Here is a 19100-nt window from a genome sequence, read left to right on the forward strand (position 1 = left end):
CTTCTAGGCCCCCCTCCTCCCTCCTCTCCCCACCTTCTCTCCTCCTCTCTGGCTCTCATCTGTCTTCTCACTATCTGAGCAGAACAACCCATCGAAACCCCATTCTCGGGGTTGGCAGGCAGGGGCCATCTGTGGACCGACTGCGCGGGCCTGACAGCAGCTTCCGGGGCCACGCCAGAAAGAGAGCCGTGATGAATGAGTGACGCTAGCCACGGGGGCAATGTGAGGAGAGGCCACACGCTTGAGCGTGCTGGCCGTCCACGCCTAGTGGCCTCCTGCCCTCTGCTAATAAGGGCTCCCATCAGGGTGTACAGGTCAGCAGATGTCCGAAAGAGTGCTCCAGGAAAGACATCTCTCAGCAAGGAGGAACATGGGCTTACGGATTTACTCTGCATGGCTTTCTGTTATCTGTGTTCAGAAAACATACTGGCCCTGCTCCCCCCCCCCCCAACCCATCCCCCTGGCCCAGGCCGTGACACCTTGGGTCGCCGCCAAGGTACCCTGTTGCTGTAGCTGGAAGATATCAAGCATTGTGAGAAAATGCCACATCGCTCGGGGTGCTGGGTTCCCCACCCCGGCCCTAAAGAGTGCCATGCACCAGCAGAGGTCCAGCAGCTTGTCCTGGTGAGGATGAGGATGGTGGAGAGAGGAGGCTCTGAGGCTAGGAGAGGGGGCCACTGACAGGATTAGTGTGGGTTGCCAGGAGGAACCATTCACTCCAGACAGTAAATACACACATCTTTTTTAGTTCAAGAGAGCTTCCTTAACTAGTCGGTAACATCCCGCCGTAATGAAGGAAGCAGAGCCTCAGGGCAAGTTTCACTACAACACTAGCGAGACCATTCAGGAGTCTTTTCTGACTCCAAACTGATCTGACGCTGACCTCTTTACCATTATGGGGTCCTGGACCATTTCCAAAGGGCTTTTACCGCCAGAATCTCCAACAGTCTTGGCGACCACCTTGCTTTACTACTCAGATTTGGAGATGCTGAAAAATGGCCTCTGCAAAGTCTAAATCCATGGTTCTCGACCCTCGTGTCAACTGGTTCTGCATCCATTCTTCAGAAACTTCAAGTCCGCATGCACCACCTGCCGTCCCGTTTTAGCAGCCTACTGAGAGTCCCTCTACTGCTCTCTCCTGTCCTCGGGGCGAATCCTACCCTCCACGAGATGGCATTCGAGACCTGACTGAAGTGGGCTCCAGCCTGCTCCCCCACCCCCTCACTTCTCAGCACTGCCCCAGGCAGAACCAACCACACCAGGGACCCCAGGCCACAGGGCCTTAGCCTCTGCAGATAAGCTGGCACTCCTGTGTGCTTTCTGAAGAAAATAAAAGCTGGCGTAAATGACCAACAAATATGGACATACTGCCTAGATGCCAAAATGGGCACCAGCCACTAGTGTCTTAGCTGAAGGTTATGGCGAATGACTTAAGGCTTTGCCTAGCATTGGGCTTCTACGGTAAAGAAAGGTCGATCCATCCCACAGCATTTATGACCCTTCTAAACATGCATCTGTTAGTAAATGACAGGAAATAAGATAACACGTGTAATTGGATACTATTTTGAAATACCATTTTATTTTTTTCTCCTGGCATTTCCTCTCCTCCTTGGCTTCTTTCCACATTCAGGCAGCTAGGTTCTTCTAAGCTACTTGGCTTTTGAGGTTTAAAATCTGACTCCTTGGAGAAGAGAAAGATTTTTGGCATAGACAAATGAAGATAGAAATGTGAAAGCTTCTTCGTCATCCAGATAAGAAAAGAGGTTGCCAGTTTGAGGGCTGGAGAGAAAAGTCAGAGGCAAAGTGAGGAGGGGTAGACATTAGGAAGTACTGAGCAGAGGGGCCTGTGCCCTGCCTCCCAGGGCTGAGGCTAGGGCACAGGGATTAAAGAGCAGAGCGGGACTAGTGTCCCTCTGCTCAGCTAGAGCTGGGAAGGCAGAGGCCCCCGGGCAGAAAGAATGGCTGCGTGGCATGTCCAGCAGATTGAGATCCTTATCCCAGCAGGACAGTGACTTCCACCCACCCAAAAGGGGCATGAGGGAAGCAGGGAGTGCCCCGGATGTACCAGCAAACAGATGACATCACAAACTAAAGAGACTTCCCTCCATCTTCCTGTGCCCTGGAGAAGATGGGTGAATCCCCAGGAAGATGGAAGAGGCACCCTGATTTCACTTGGGATCAGGCTTCAGCCCTCCTGATAGAACAAGGCTCAAAAATAAAAACTAAGTTATTGAGATAGATGGAAAACCAGTTCTTCTGACAGCCAAGCCAGGCCTGTTTTTTACCCTACACAACCCTGGTCTGGCCAGGCCAGTCCAGTCTCCTCCCTGGCACATGAACTCTAGACTAATAGTCTCTGGCCCAGAGCAGACCTGGGTCCTAAGCGCTTCTGCTTTGCAGCTGGGTGAGTAGTTCCTGCAGCACGGGGATCGGGGATTGGGGATCGCGGAGGGACAAGCCCTAAAAAGAAAGCATCAGGAACACAGAAGACATAGGTGTTTGTGGGGTATGTCACCTGGGGAGGGAAGCTGCCGCCACAGACCTGGAGTGGGGGACTTGACTGATATGTCAATGTCCCCTCCCTCCAGTCTGTTAACATCAGCACCCCCGTGTGGGAGCCCACACTCTCCTTCCAAAAGAGAATACCAAAGGGACAGTGGTGCGGTCTTCACTCACTTGCCTTCTTCCCTCCCCACCCTCGCGCCCCATCCTGGCCAGAAACTCCAGTCCGATTGGCAGGTCTGTGATGCGGATTCCAACCTGGGAAGCCACAAGCTCCCCAGGCTGTAGCGATTCTATTGCCAAATTGAGCTACATAATAAAAGAGTTGGGGATGGGAGAAGAAAAGATATGGAAAAAGGAGGAAAAAGTGTTGCAAGAGTGACACTGGAAAGATGTTTTTTTGGAGAGTTTGAGGATGAAAATCCTTGGAGTCGTGCAGGGTGCAAGAGAATTAAGAAGGAAGCAAAATGAGATTTGAGAAGTGTTACCAGGGAGGTGGTAATTTTGAATGCTTTTTGAGAGATGCCAGTTAAAGACAGAAATGCTATTATTCTCAGTTGTTTGGACTCTGCTTCTTTGAAAACCACTCCACACAGAGACTGGATCATCAGGGCTGGAGTCGTAAGGGTTAAACTAGCACCGATAAGGCCTTGGTAGAACGCTGTTGAATGAAGGCAAGAGAATCTGGTCCCAGCCCTCTCTCTGTGGTCCTTCTAGCTCTGGCCCAAGGAACCGCGGTGGTGCTGTGGCTTTAGGAGTCTCATCTAGTCCCAGACCCTAAATCCAGTCTCTCCTCCACTGTCCTCGGGGGCAGAGACACCGCACCCCACCCTCTTCCCAACAAGAACAGAGAGGACCACTGCTTCTATTTCTATGATGCTGGGCGGAGCAGATGGAGGAAATGGAGGGAAGAGGACCAGACAGGAGAAGCAGGCTGCTGGAGTTCCCCTTCCTCTCGAGGACCCTTCGGCGCTGGTGGAGACAGGACTTGAGTGAAATTTTGGTCCAAGCCAGTGATGCCAAGAAAGGCCCAAATGGAGTGGGCTGTCATCAAAATACCAGCCCTCCAGCATACCTTCTGTGCGAACATGCGGCCTGGACACGCACTCACACCTCAAACCCACACAAGCGAGACAAAGGATGCTTCACCCTGAGAACACGTATTCACTGCAGACTTCCGGTCAGGAGACCTCTGGGTCCCTGGCAGATGCTGCTCCCTTTCTAATCTCAGACCATTACGTTCAAAGAAAAGATAAAGATGGGGCAATGAAATCTACCAGCTGGACCTGCAACACGATGGTTTTTAAGGGAATCCTATCACTCCTGTCAGAGCCATGAAATATTTTTTTGGCAAACTAACCCGAGTTTCTCAGATCTGCCAGAACCTTTAATAAATACGCAGTATTTTGCTCATGCTGTACCCTCCGTAGAATGCTTTGGTCCGTTTGCTCCACCTGGCAAACTCCTACCCATACTTCAAAACCCTAGTACTATGAAGCCTTCTTTTTCTCAGTGGCCCCAGACAGGGTTAGGCACTGGGTCTCACAACAGTAACAGTTTCTGTAGACTCTCAAATGGCATTAATGGCAACATGCTTCAGCAGTCTGGAAGTTTCTCAAGAGCCTAACTCAGAGACAGATCTTCTCCCACTGGCTTCTATTCCTGCCTGGCATGTTTTCTTCAACGTGGGCCTAGGAACTTAGCTTTCTCCCCTTTCTGCCTTCATAGGCCCTCAGGTTGTGACCTAGAGGTTCTCAGGTCCCTTTGGGGTTTGCTGCCCTCCAGCTAGATTGATGCCCTCAGACTGCGGCCCTGGCTTCCAGCCCCCACGCGTGGCCCTCCTCGGGTGTAAGGCCTCAGCTGGGATACTCAGTTGGGATACTGATGGAGCGCCAGGCCCAGGCTGCTTAACTTGCTGTCTCGTCCTCCACATCCCTTGTTCTGCTTTCTCAGTCTGGGGAGTGTGTTAAACACAGCCCTCCTTCCAGGCATTGCTCTGCTTCAAAGCGTCAAGTTTCTGAAATCCAGATGCCAGATTCAGCCCAATCTGATGATGCAAAGGGCACCAGAGAAGGAGCGAGAACACTTGGGCTTGGAATAGCTCGGTCCCTGTGTGGTTACCCCACTTTGTGACTCAGCTTCCTCATCTGAGCAAAAGGATGGCGAGGGGATGAGGGAAGGCCCTGCTTCTGGTTTACCCTGTCTTGGCAATTTGTCTAAGAAGAAGGCCGTCAATAACTTGGCTGCATTTTCTCCAACATGGGAAGAGAGTAACTCTGAAGGTTCCTGGAGTAAGCTGTCTCACCCACTGTCAGTTCTCTGCTGTTACCCAAACATGCTGACTTGAAGCTCTCAGACTGTCCCAACGCCCCAGAGGAGAAGCACAACTGTATAAATTACAAATGATTGCCTTGTGCCAGCTGGAGCAGGGACAGTGATCATTCCTAAAGCCCAGACAGTATTTTGCCTCATTCGTCCCCTCTTGAAAAAGCCTTCTGGAAACCCTCCTATCCACCACCTGCTCCTCCAGGAGCCAGGCCTGAATGACTCCCACTTGGGGCTTCTCCCCGAGCATCTTCTGCACGGCTGTCCTGTCGTGCCCGCCCTTTATCCACCCGACTCCCCTCCAGCCTCTAGCTGCCTTGCCCACTGCCAGAGCCTCACACACAGCCAGGTGTGTACTGAGCTCTCAGGAGGGAGGTTTTGACTTGGTTCACATTTTGAGTCACGCTCCACACTTGTGGACCCTGATTTACGCTCAGGTACACTTGGGTATCAGGCTGAGCCCAGCCCAAGGCACATCCAAGTTTGCCTGTGTCATCTGATACTGTTCATAATATCTCACACACATTTATGGTGCTTTTGTATTCTTCAAGGGTTCTCTCTGTCTCATGAGATCATTCGAACACTCTGGGGCAGACATGGTGAACAATGGCATCTTTTATCCCCTGATAAGGCTCCTAAGGAGGGGAGCAGAGATTGGAGCCAAGTCTGGCTTGCATGACTCCCGGTCCAGCGCTCTCTCCACTGAAAGGGTTTCTCACCTACAGGAGTCCCATGAGGACCACCACCATCCTAAGGGGAGACCTATATGCAGAGGATGGAGGATGACAGGGGGGCACGAGGGGCCTGGGAAGCTGGGGTGAGGCCTTGAGCCAGTACTTCAGACCAGAGCACATTGCTGGAAGCGGCAGCAAAAGATGCCCCATGGGTGGGCATGCGGGGAGCAGCCCAGGAAGCCGAGAAGCCAAGACCCAAGCACCAAGGAGCCCTACAGGCTTGGGAAGCAGCATACAGGCGGGGTGGGACCCCTGCGGCCACCCTCCGGGGAAAGGGAGCACCACCTCCCTGGAGGGCTTTTGGAGGGAAAGGGACCCAGGTGCCTGAACCCCCAGAGAAGGCTGATCCCTGAGCCTCCAGGCCGTGAGCAGGACAAGAGGAAGAGCCTTCCCGACAGCAATGCCCACCTCTGTGCATCCGTCCCACTGCCAAGGTGTTTCTATGGTCTGTGGCTTTTCTGGTTTTAGCAAAATGGGAAGATTACCAGAGGGGTAGCTTCTGTGAAGTCCATCAGGAGATCGCCTGGCTCCAGGGTAAAGGCACCTCCTCGGTCAGAGGGACTCTAGGAAGGCACATAAGAAGATTGCTGGTTAGTGCTGGCTCTGGACGGTTAGGGGAATGTCACCGGAAAACACGGAGTTTCCTCCCTCCCCCCTCCCTCCCTTCCACCGCTGAGCCCATGACCCTGCCAGTCCCCCATATGGTTCACTTGCCCAGCAGTGTGCAAATTATAGAAGCCAAACCCCAAATGTCTTCTGAAACCTTAACGGGCAGANAGAGTGTGTAGGCTAGAGAGCTGCCTTTTTAAAAGGTGCAAACAACTTCCTTTAAGTGCTTTGAGTGCTCTTGGACTGGTCTTTGGTGGGGGGAAATGCTTCAAAGAGTCCTTTGAATATATAGAGAGCAAAGCTTCCATCCTGGATCAAGAGGGTCAAGGCCTTAAGGAGCTAAACTCATGAGCACAGGGGGCGCCTGGCTGGCTCAGCTGGTAGAGCGCGCAATCCTTGATCTCAGGGTCATGAGTTTAAGCCCTACGTGTGGCATGGAGTTTACTCAAAAAAAAAAAATTTTTTTTTTTTAATGTCATCTGCTTAATAATGAGGAAGATCTTCATGGTGGGAGGAGGTATCTCTGAAAACCATGTTCAGCTTTGGGGAAAACATTTTTTTCCCCTCCTGCCCTGGAGTCTTAGCAGTATGGAAGGCCAAGAGGCCATTTATGGGAAAAAAAAATAAGCCCCATCAACTTGGCACGAACAGGGCCCTAAGGAGAGAGATGGCCAGGAGAGGGAGCCCTGTGGCCTCTGGTAGGATGCCACCCACATCCCCACTGAACTCTCCTTTGTTTCATAATTTTTTTTTTTTTTTTGCTTGGTTTTAACCATGGTGGAGAACAGGTGTTAGGAACCTGTGTCCACACTCAGAACAAAGCAGTATGAGGGACTCTGCACAAGACAGGGGAACCCCGGTTGAGATACCAGGAGGTGATTGACCCAAAAGCAGGGAGCCTCAGTCTGAGGGGTCCCTGGCCTGAGCAGGGTCTCCTGTTGAGGACCACATAGGGATTCCCAAAGATCCTGGGAAGGGAGCTGGTAAATGCCTGGCCATGGTCAAGCAGGATGTGGCCTGGGCCATTCCATTGTTACCTAGAGGCTACCGGGAATCACGACATGTTTGGCCAGATGTCCCCTCTACTGGATCTGATGCTGGCCCATAGGCTGGGCAGGAAAGCACACCTTATTCCTATTTTTAGGCCAAGGAAGCAGGCTTGTAGGAACAAGGCCTATGGAGTAACTGCTTGTTTCAAGCAGCCGTAAGGCATGTGGAGGGACTGGCTGGGAGCAGAGTCTGGGGTCTGGTTTTGCCTTCGGGACTCCTACCCCACACCACCACCATTTCTCAGTGGGGTCCACAGACCAGGCAGCCTTTGACTGGATGTCTACTGGTAGAGTAATAGGTTTGAATGCATTTGGACCACTCACGGTGTAGAATGATCACAGCTAAGGGTCACTCAGAGAAAACCAAGAGAAATGTCTTGAGTAAGGCCTTTATCACAGCCCATTTGCATAGCTAGCAATGTCCTGAAATTGCAAACTGATAAAATAATATTCCCCACTTTCAAACTATTCATACGGGCCATCCAATATAAGGCACGGGATGGGGACAGTTCTATGTTTTTACTCTTCCAAATTTTCCATTATGGGGCGAAAACATGTCTTGTTTTCTATACTTACAGTGTACTATAGATTACGTAGGGATGATATTCTAAAACCAAATTGCCCTCAAAAATCTCTTCCATTTCTCTTAAAGTACGGTGCACGAGGGCTTTATTATACCATTGCATCTCATAAACAGGTCATCTTTCGCGGAGAGTTACAGAAAAACCCTGCCCTGGTGTCTGTTTCCCTTGCTTTAGGAGCGCACGGCTGAGTTTAAACGCGCGAGAGGCTGTGCACTGAATTTCTGCTGCCTTCCTAGCGAGTGCAGCCACTCTTCGGGGCTTTCCCCCATACCTTGGCCCCTGGGGACAGCTGGCCCTTGCCTTCTGAGGTCTGAGGCGAGCTGAGTTTGTGGCCCTTGGGGGACACCAGCGGCACGGAGACTTGCGAGGTGGCCGTGGCGGGGTTTGCGGCTGCGGCGGTGGGCGCTCCTACGGCCTCGGCCAGGTCAGGGGGGAGGTCATCTTCATCACTGCGGTTACTACAAGCAAATGAAGCTCTGCTCATTACAGCAATAAACAGGCTGTGGGGAGGGGAGGGAGGGCCGGGGGGGGGGGAGCTCCCCAGACAGATGTCTGCCAGATGCCCAGCTTCCAGGACCCAATGCAGTGACATTTTTGCCAAAGCCAATTTGGGCTAGATGTTCTGTCATTTGCCAAGGGATTTAAAAAATCGTTTTCTTTATCATGGAAAGGTATACATAACATTTATCGTTTTCTCCGTTGGTCAGTGTACAGTTCAGTGACGTTCGACACATTCACGATGTTGTATACCCATCCTCACTGTCTACAGCCAAAATGTTTTCATCACCCCCAACAGCAACTCTGTCTCCACTGAACAATAAATCCCAATGCCCTCTCCCTGTGGCCCCTGGTAACAGCTGTTCCGCTTTCTGTCTGGATGAATTTGACTAGTCTAGGTATCTCACATGAGTGGAATCATACAATATATGTCCTTCTATATCTGGTTTATTTCACTTACCGTAATGTTTCCAAGGTCTGTCCATGTGGTATCATATGTCAACATTTCATTTCTTTTTAGGGCTAGACAATATTCCATTGAATCGATAGACTATATTTTGCTTATCCATGCACCTGTTGATGTACTAATGTGTTTGAGACCCTGCTTTCATTTCTTTTGGTTTGGAATTCCACTGGAGGTGGGATTGCTGGGTCACATGGCAGTCCTATGTTTAATTTTTTGAGATGCCACGAAGCCAAGGGAGTGGCTTCCCTTAGGAGGGTAAATCCAAGCCATTTAATAACCAACTGCCCTGAGCGAAAAGCATAATGGCGCCTTTCGTGGCCTAACAGCAACTTTCCTTTGGTGTGATAAACTAGCTACAGGGAGGAGCTGGGCACATGCATTTGGGGGCCTCGTAGCTCTGGTCTTAGAACCTCTCTGGTGGAATTGGATGATGCAGGCAGAAAAGTACACTAGACAGGAAGTCACCACGATGGAGAAGTCCAGGTTGGCATTCTAGGTTTGTTTACAGGGCTTGGATTTGTGGGGAAGCAAAGTATGTCAAGGCACAGTGACACAGGACAGAGCAGCGCCATCAATCGCCCATTCTTCATATGGACAGTATCTTCTCAAACTTGCAGAAATTAAGACAAGTCCCCGATCCCCTAATGACAACCAGATTGCCACCTGTGCAGGACAGGGTGAACCCTGTAGGCCTGGGGAGCTCTAACTCGGCACGTGCCAAAGGAACCACTGGCCGCTGACGAGCTTCCGGGAGAACCTCTGGGCCCTGGGAATATCCTGCCTGATAAGGGTGTCACTGCATACCTGACCTTGGGCCATACCACAGAGTCTATGCTAGCAATGTGACTTATAGCGAAGACCTGCTTTTGCATGCCTAGAGCTTAGGGCCACACTATATCAGTTTGACCTTGGGGTTGGGAGGCGGTTATTGGAGACTGGGTAGTGGTTCCAGGACGATGTGACTGACCCCCAATAATAACCCTCGGTGCTAGGGCTCAGGTGAGTTTCCCTGCTTGGCACGACTTCACATATCTTGTCACGTGTTTTTGTGGCTGGAAGAATGAAACACGGACCACGTGACTCCTCTAGGACAAAACAAGCAGAAGCTTGTGCCCGGTCTTCTTAAACTCCACTCTGTGTGCCTTTTCCTTCGCTGATTTGTCTGGATCTTTCCCCTGGAATAAGCCATAACCGTGAAGAAAACAGCTTTTCTGAGTTTTGCGAGTCCTTCTAGTGAATCATCAAACTCAAGGGTAGTCTTAGGGACCCTGATACCCTTCTCCTAAAGGACTTCCATGGGGAACTCCTAGAGCTACCCCCGCACCGGAGTTATGTTTTAGAAGGGATGGCTGAGCAATGGTGTAGATAAAAGGTCCATGGCCAGGGAGCACCAGCGTGGCCTGAGCAGGGTCCCTCACAGGGGCCTCCTCATGGCCGTGGCCTCGTGGGAAACGTGGCCACGGTACACAAACTGAGGTGAGACTGAGACTCACAGTGGAGGATCCCGGGAGATTTCAGATCCTTCTGTATATGGAGAAGCCCCAAGAGAAGGATTTAGGACTTATTCTTAATAAGGGGACAGGTAAGGTTGGAATAAATAAGTGGGGAAACTAGTGAGACGCCACATATGTGGATCCACGCTGATGAAGTTAATCAGCTCAGTAACACAGGCATTAGCCCATTTAATTTTTACAACAGCCCTGCGGCATTACGATCTCCACTTTTCAGAGAAGCAGACGTTATTCGGTGGCAATTGTGACATGACTTGCTCAAGGTCACATAGCTAGTTAAGTGGAAGAGTGGGGTTAAAATTCTTTTCTGCCTCATTAAAAAAGAAAATTATAACCTTAAAAGCATATTTAGTTTAACATTATAGGCCATTAAAAAAAAAAAAAAAAAGCTTAGCTCATCTTCCACAGCAGGAAGCCAACTGACACTGCCTAAAATTGAAAAAGACTCCAAATTCTTGATGGTTTTTATAACCTTTTGTCCTAACTTAGATTTTATGGCAAAGAGATAATCTGCTTAACTACATTGCGTCTTTCAATTCAACCTCCGTTTCTGAGGTAAATTCATGTTAAATTCATGAAACATCATTTAGTAAGTACAATTTTATGTATAGCTGGATTCTTCTCTTTGAAATGATTTCTTTCCATTTTAACAATATGTGAAAAATGTCTACAGCAATAGTCATTCAATGTGAACATAGGTTATTTTTGATGGCATGATTCTAGAGAATTGGTTATCATTCCTCCTCCGACTTAGAATATTTTTCTCTTTAGAATAGTTTTAGGCTTTTATACGATGTTTAAATAAATAGTAAAGTTACATTTCTAGAAGAAATACAGCAGCTCATCGTTGCCTAAACACACTGGCTGGTATCAAACACCTTTCTTCCCTATGTCATTACTTCCAGGACAGAACATGGCTGAGATTTTTTTTTTTTTTAAAGATTTTATTTATTTATGTGACAGAGAGACAGCCAGTGAGAGAGGGAACACAGCAAGCGAGTGAGAGAGGAAGAAGCAGACTCCCAGCAGAGGAGCCCGATGTGGGACTTGATCCCGGAACGCCGGGATCACGCCCTGAGCCGAAGGCAGACGCTTTAACGACTGCGCTACCCAGGCGCCCTAAGATTTTTATGTATATCCTTAAAAGCATCGATTTGAAAACGCACTCAGAGCACTTGAACATCGTGATGTGGGGAACCCTAAAATCCAAATCCACATCAGGCTGGCCTAGGAACCCTGAATACCCTAACAGCCAGAAGGACTCTGTGTGTGTGTGTGTGTGTGTGTGTGTGTGTGTGTGTGTATTTCAAAAACAGTAACGCAGAAATATTTTTTTAAAAGGGAAATCTGGTTTTTTTCCATCTGTATTCCTTGACACTGTGTTTATTAACTTATCAATATCTATGACTGGAAGAGATGAGAAAATAAGTGGTGACTGGTGTCAAAGATTTAAGAACTATTTTTACGGGGCAAAACCTTAAAACTGGGAAAACCTCATTCATTAATTTTGCTATTGTTACTAATGGGGAAAATGCTGTTTTCTTTGATTTTTGAAGCAAAATACTTTGGGGCAGCTTAAGAAATACACAAGAGAAGGGAGAGGTTTAAAAAGGGTTTCCTTAAAGGAGCCACCGTAGTGAGTTAAATTTTCTTTCCTTCTAGGCCACGTATTAGTCATTGTTTCCAGCATGATTACATACCCATACCCTGAATAGGTGATAATAGCATTTGGAGTTTCAAGATGTAAAAGGAAAGTCTAATCCTGGCAGCTTTATCCTCAGGGGAGCAGATTTTTTTTCATGGTTTAATTTGTCCCCCAGAAACCATTAGGACTGTTAATTATTTGAATTACTCATTTTTGGCTTTCCTAGGAAATACAGCGGCTCTAACCGTCCAGCGTTTCTATTAAGGCTAATGAGGTGGGAGGTGGCTGCCTCTTCCTTTTCCCCAGCTGCGGGCGGCAGGCTCGAGATGGGTGTTTGAGATATGCATCCAGAGTCACCCTCCCCAGCCTACACTTTGCACTCAGGGTATCCCCTAAACTTGACCTTTTCTCAGAGGCTCTGAGGTCCTTGAAAAGAAAGGAGAGGGAACTAGTTCATCCACTGGCCATGTTCCTTGCTATGGGCTGGACCTGCATTATGTCACATCAACCCTTCCCAAATTCCTCAGGGCTAGGTATTATCTCACCCATTTTCCAGACAAGGAAAGAGAGGCTGAAAAAAGTAATTTCCCCAAGAGTTTAGAGCAGGAAACTAGCCAGGACTCTGACAGAAGCCTTTCTGACTCCAGAGCTCCATGCTTCCCATGGCACGCAAAGATCCCCCCCCAGCCCTCTGGCCAATTACACACCCAGGCACAGTGCCACAGCCAAGGTCAAGAAATGGGAACTATTACTGTGATTAGCACTACTGCTCTTGCTAAAATACTGCTACTCTTCTGACAGCAGTTACTTGTCTTCTTTGGATTATAATCATTTGGAATCTGTCTCTCCCTCCAACAAATTGTGCCTCCTCAGATGGAAACTGTCAAAGTCATTTTGTTCTTCCTAGAATAGTCTAAAACAACTCTGTATACAGTTGCCAAGTAATTTTCGTTAAGCTGAACAAAACGGGACAGGCCCTGGTGGTTCTGGAATACTCTGGGACCGGACTTCTCCCATAAGTCTCACTCAGCTCAGTGATTAGCTTTGGCTCTGTTGACAGACCATGCTACCATTGCACAATTATGCCATGGAGGCAGCTTTTGATATGGCTTCTGATGATTACCCATCCTGGTATCCATGCCCCTGTGTAATTCCTGACCCTTGAGTGTAGGCTGGCCCTACTGACTTGCTTCTAACAAACAGAATATGGCAAAAGTGATGGGATGTCATTTGTGATTAGGTTACAAAAGGCTGTGACTTTCGCCATGGGACAGTTCTCTCCAGCCCTTCTTGAGTGCCTTCTCCGATGGAGAAAGCTGGAGAGGTCTACATGACTAGGAACTGAGGACAACCTCCAGAAAACAGCCAACAAGAACAAAATCTTGTTCCCATCTGCAAGAATGAGCCTTCAGATGAGACCACAACCCTTGTCCACACTTTGAATGCAAACTTGTAAGAGACCCAGACACAGAAGATCCAACTTAAGCCATGCCTGAACTTCCAACCCACATGAACTGTGAGGTAATAAATGTGGATTGTTTAAAGCCACTAATTTTGGAGTAACTTGTTACATAGCAATCAATAATCAATACATATGCCAACTATGTAGTGTTTTCAGGGAGAAAAGTCAAGTCCCATTATGACCTAAATTGGAAACAAACTGTATTTGGGGGAATGGCTCTTTGGAAATGGTGTGAGAGGCTAAGAAGCATTTATAACTGAACATTTGCAGCAACTTTGTGATTATCATCAAAAAACTTGCAGTACAGAACTCACAAACTGTATTGTCTTGTTAACTTCCTCACTCGGGGAGGCTTGATTTCCGGCTTTTCCACTGCTGGTTGGGTAGTTTCCACACGTATAGGAATAGGACTTCTAGAGAAATACCAAAAAACAGAACATCACCAAAAGAGAAGTTTATGGTCTAGTTTTGGCTGTAGGAACTGCTTTCTCAGTTAATTTAAACCCTTAATAATGCTGATAATCAACATAACCATTTTTCCTCCTTTCCACTCTACTTATTAAATATAATTTTTAAATATATCATAGAAAGTCCAGAAACAAAAACCAAAGTCATAGGGAAGAAAATATAACAAGTGAGAACTGAATATAATTGGGGTACCACATAAAGCTTCCCTGACCCAAAACACCTACCTCCAGGGTTTGGTTCATTACCAGGTTTTGCCAATAAAATGAGCAAAGAGAAGCCCATGGATACCCCCGTTTTACTTCCAAGTAATCTGGTAGTTATGTTATTTTAAATATAGCACAGAATATATTTTTAAAAGATAAACAGAGTATTTAATGTGAAAAATGCATAATCAGAAGGCCTTTAAGACTTGTTCTAAAACATTTTAATTTTGTGTATATGTGAAAATGTTAAAAATTGTTTCACTTCTCTACTTCCTCAAGAAAATATGCCAGATACCCAACAGGCCCTACTCAAAACAGTGATTTTTAAGAAAAAGCTTTCACACATTTTTGTAGTGGTTATGACTAATTTCATTTTAAAAAATCAGAAATTACCTTCTGGGACCTAAGGACATCAAAAGAAGTTGAGGTCCTCAGCAAGGAACCTTTGGCAAGTCAATGAATCATTCCGAACCCCCATTTTCTCCTCTGTTTAGTGTCTAATATGGTGATAGGCATGTGGCCAGTGCCTAATCAATGTTTGTTGAATAAACACGTGAATGAATGAGCAAATAAAGAAACTGGAGTCACCATAGTCTAGACTCATGATTTCCTCAATTTGGGACCCTGGAGTCAAACTGAACATAGTTCCTGAAAGAACTCATACTCAACCAGGGAGCACAGAACTTCACTTGGGTGGAATGGCTGGCATCTGGAAAGCTTTGTGGAGGACTTTACATTTAACCAGATGGAGGAAAGACTTCCAAGGTGGAAGACAGAATAGAGAGCTACAGAATGCAAGATGCTGGAACCGCTAACAGGTGAGGTCCCAGCAGAAGAGCAGGGGATTTCCACCAGAGGGGGAAGCAGGAGCCAGATCATGAGGGGTCTCAGACTCAGTTTACACTGAAGGCCAAGTTGTCACTAAAGGTTTTAGGCCAGGGAATGGCATAGTCAGACTTGCTTGTTGGAAAAACCCTTAGATCAAGGAAGAGGATACTGGTGAAGACAGGCTGGCTGGGAGCATCTTCAAAGACTGTGGCAGGAGGTATCCAGGCAGAGAGACGGTGAGGGCTTGCTGTAGACTGTGATTAGGGTCATGAAGACGAGAGGACAGATGTGGGGGAAAATATGAATGCTGAATTAGCAGGACATGGTGACCAATTTTATGAGGGGATGAAGGAGGAGAAAGTCAAGGACTCCCAGGCATCACATCTGGACAATGGGTAGGCAATAATGCCATTAAGCAAGATTGAAAAATAGATGAAGCATTAGTGGGGCAGGATGGGAAGAGATGAATTAAGGTTTTGAAAAGTCCAGGAGGCAGCAGGGTATCTGCTCTGGAGTAAGACGCTATACCATGAACATGGATTGGGAATCAAAGGTGACACAGAAAAGTGTGAGTTGTTGTTGTTGTTGTTGTTGTTGTTGTTGTTGTTGTTGTTGTTGTTTTTAATATCAAGAATTCCCCAGAGCAGTGGTTCCTGGATTACCTGGGGTACCTGTTGAAATTCGGGTTCTTGTCCATCCCACCCCACCCCACCCCCAAAGATCTGAAAGGTCTGGAGTAGGACCCAAGAGTCTGTTTTTATCTTATTTTAAAAGATTTATTTATTTACTTAAGAGATAGAGAGTACATGTGCATGGTGGGGGGGGCAGAGAGAGAGAGAGAGAGAGAATCTTAAGCCGACTCTTCACTGAACGCGGAGCCCAAGGTAGGGCTCGATCTCACAATCCTGAGATCGCGACCTGAGCCAAGACCAAGAGTCTGACGCTTAAGCAACTGAGCCACCCAGGTACCCCTAAAAGTCTGGCTTTTAATGAGAGATTGATGCAGTGACCCTTGGACCCATTTTAGGAAACTCTACCCTAGGGATACCCCGCCATTATTAGACCACCAAGGTGGCAATGGGACTGCCATGATTTATAGGTTGTTACTTACTTGGGCTGAGAGGGGGTGGGTGCCTGCTTTCTGTGAGATCAGAGGAGGAAGGTTTTCCTCTGGGTTTAAAGTGGCGATGGCCTAGAAGCTTTAGCATGAGTGGTTCTAGTGCCGTAAAGGAGCTCAGTATGGACAGTGCTTCAATGGCCAAGGGGAGAGTGGTAAACTGAGCAGGGACAGAGAGCAGGAGCCCAGCCCTGGTCTCCCATGCTCTGCTGAGAAGTCTGGACTCCACTTTGAGAGCAAAGCAGAGCCTTTAAAGAAAGGACATCAAGCCGGGGAATGACAAGGTTTTATCTATATACTTGAGAAGCAACTCAGAGTGATTTCTTCGTTCGCACAGCAGTTAGAAATAATAAAACTGAGAATAAGCAGCATTTCTGAGACTGAAACAAAGTGGTTTTAAGCCAGTCTTTTTCTATCTCTTCGTGCTGACATTCTCTCCTATTTTCCTTTTTCCTCTCTGATTTTATTAGCAAATGCCCTCGTGAGGAACGTTGCGAGGATAACGATGATACAGAGCATTGTGTCCGCATTCAAACAAGAAGCAACAGACCTTACGTCAGCGTCCTGAAGACTGGATTTCTTACTGATATTTACAAACGTTGATTCCTCTTTTCCAACCTGTGAAAGAAAACAGGCAGGTTAGTCAAAACTGAATTATCTTGGTGAGCAAAAAATGTTTTCACGTCTCCAACATTCAAAGGATTACACAAATGGGAAGGTAGCTCAGAGCGGTGGTTCACTAAGCACTCAGTCAATAACAAATTTTCTCCTGTGTTTATAAAACTTAAGAAAAAAACCCCTGTTTTCATGAGTCATTCCCCATCATGGGGATTAATACTTAACCATTCAAATGTAATCAATGCTTGCATTCATACTTGTATTGAGCACCTGCTATGTGCCAGTTCGTACTCGAATGAGAAAGGGATAGTGTGGGAAAAGTTAAACCCACGGTGTAATCCCCCACCTCACATTGTTGATCAGGAATAATCATCAGCTCTAGGCTCACGTATCACTGACAGCTCACGAAGGAATTTAGAATCTGTCTTTTCATATCAGTGTCACAAGCCCGGGAGGAATTATGTCATGTGATTTTGATAGAAGCCTTGTCCCCCTCCCTCTGATGAGTTCCACAAAGAATGGTGGGGGAGGAAGGGACACCCACTCAGCCAAGGCGGCCAGCTGAGCGTATGCTGGGGGTCAGTGCAGCAGCCCGTGGCCCTCAGCCCATCAACAACCTCCAGAGCTGGCCCTTGCACCTCCCCAGTGAATCACTGTGCGCCAGTTAAGAACTCTTTGTGTTAAAATCTCTGTTCATTTAACAGGTGTGGCTCCTGTCTCCTGGCTGGACCCTGCCAGACACAGCGTCTCGGGCCTCGAGTGCCTCTTTCTCCTATACAGCAGGAAGGAAATCCGGTGACGTGACGTCAAAGGAATGTTCCAGCTCCACAGACCTGGGCGCTCACTCGGGATGCGTTTTCCAGCTGGGCTTTCAAAATGTTACACTTCACGTGGTCGGCTACCGGGGAAGGCAAGAGTGGGGTCTGAAGAGTCTTCTCAGAAACTTTTTTCTCTTCAGCCTGTGACAAACCCAAAACACATGCAGCCGCTTGTCAACAAAGAGGAAAGAAAAGAGCTACGTAATCTCTCCCGTCAACCGTAACTGCCAATGACACACAGCCGTAAACACCTACACAAGTGTGTCCCCCAACTCCTTCTATGTGCGCCCCTGCTTTTAGTGTTTGCAAAAGGCTCACAAGCACATCCTCATGTCCTCTTGTGATGCAGGGAGAGGACGCACTAGGAAACGGGGTGAAGGGTCAAAGAAAAGTGGCTCTGCTCGCCAGGGGCAGCTCCGGGACTCAAGCTTCCAGTTTTCCATCCCCTAGTGTAGTACTGTCTCCCCCCATAACTGCCACCCCTTACATAGAGAGATTCAATCCTGTGACTCGTTGGGGAAAGAGTGAAAAATACGCATTGTTATTTTTGCAACAAATCTTGCTGAAATTTGCAAATCTCAAGAACTTTCGGTCTATGCCACCTCATTGCAGAGTCTCAGATGTCAGTAATTTGGTACCCAACCTTCGCTGTTTTGCCATTTCCTAGGTACTCACTAAACATGTACCTATAACTTATTTTATTTTTCAAGATTTTATTTTTAAGTAATCTCTACACCCAACGTGGGGCTTGAACCCACAACCCTGAGATCAAGAATCCCATGCTCCAGACTGAGCCAGCCAGGCGCCCCAACATGTACCTATCATTTATATTAAGGTGGATTACCCAGGTGGATTACCCAGGGACTACCTATTTTCTGTGTCCTACACAATATCTTTGAAATCATAGGCTTCATGACTATTTATTAGAATAGACATCACGATAGTTACATAACTATGAAAAACCACTCATCTATGTGTATAACCTGAAATCCTATCTAATGATACACACACCGCACAGCAAATAGTCTTAATGTGAGCCATGCCTACTGTGGCCACCGCATATCCCAGTGCTAATGTGGTGCTTGGCACATAGCAGGTGCTCGAAAAACACCTACTAAAGAAGATGATAATGATACATGCTTATTATTAAAAGAGATGCATTTAATAAGAAAGGTATAAGACCCCATGCTCGCCAGAAGTCAATTTAGTGATAGCGGGACTTGAGGCGGCACGTTAGCCGTAATGCACAGAGCGAGAACAAAAGGTTCTGAAGTTCCAAAATGAATCCCATTTGTTAATTCAAAAGTCCTATTGAGCACCTTGGTACACATAGCAGGAGTGCTACGAAAGCGCCAGAAGAAGTAGAGGGCAACTGGCTGGTTGACACCATTTAATAAAGAAAAGAGAGCACAGAATGCAGTTTCCCAGCGGGCCCCGTATCAGGGTGCGTATCCTGAATGCATCGAGGGGCACTTGGTAGAATGAGTAGAATGAAGCAATTGCATGTAACAGCAAGATAAGCAGGGACAGAAGACCTGGATTTTAATCTCAGCTCTTTCCCTGTCTGGCACCATAAAACAAAAATGGTGACGATGGTGACAATGAAAAGAAAAATATTTCCAGTCGCTCGCAGTTACTGAGAGCTTGCTGTGGGCCAACGGCT

General features: G+C 47.4%; 1 protein-coding gene across 1 annotated transcript in view; it reads right to left on the reverse strand.

The window, feature by feature from the left end:
• EPB41L4B (erythrocyte membrane protein band 4.1 like 4B) overlaps positions 1 to 19100 on the reverse strand; it is a 126298-nt gene that overhangs the window by 9769 nt on the left and 97429 nt on the right. Inside the window, 5 exon segments of the mRNA XM_040631688.1 lie at positions 6047 to 6124; positions 8075 to 8252; positions 13700 to 13798; positions 16552 to 16619; positions 17453 to 17578. Of these exon segments, the coding sequence (XP_040487622.1) occupies positions 6047 to 6124; positions 8075 to 8252; positions 13700 to 13798; positions 16552 to 16619; positions 17453 to 17578 (549 nt within the window).

The sequence above is a fragment of the Ursus maritimus genome, unplaced genomic scaffold, assembly GCF_017311325.1.
Source record: "Ursus maritimus isolate PB19 unplaced genomic scaffold, ASM1731132v1 scaffold_17, whole genome shotgun sequence".
Classification (NCBI taxonomy): Eukaryota; Metazoa; Chordata; class Mammalia; order Carnivora; family Ursidae; genus Ursus; species Ursus maritimus.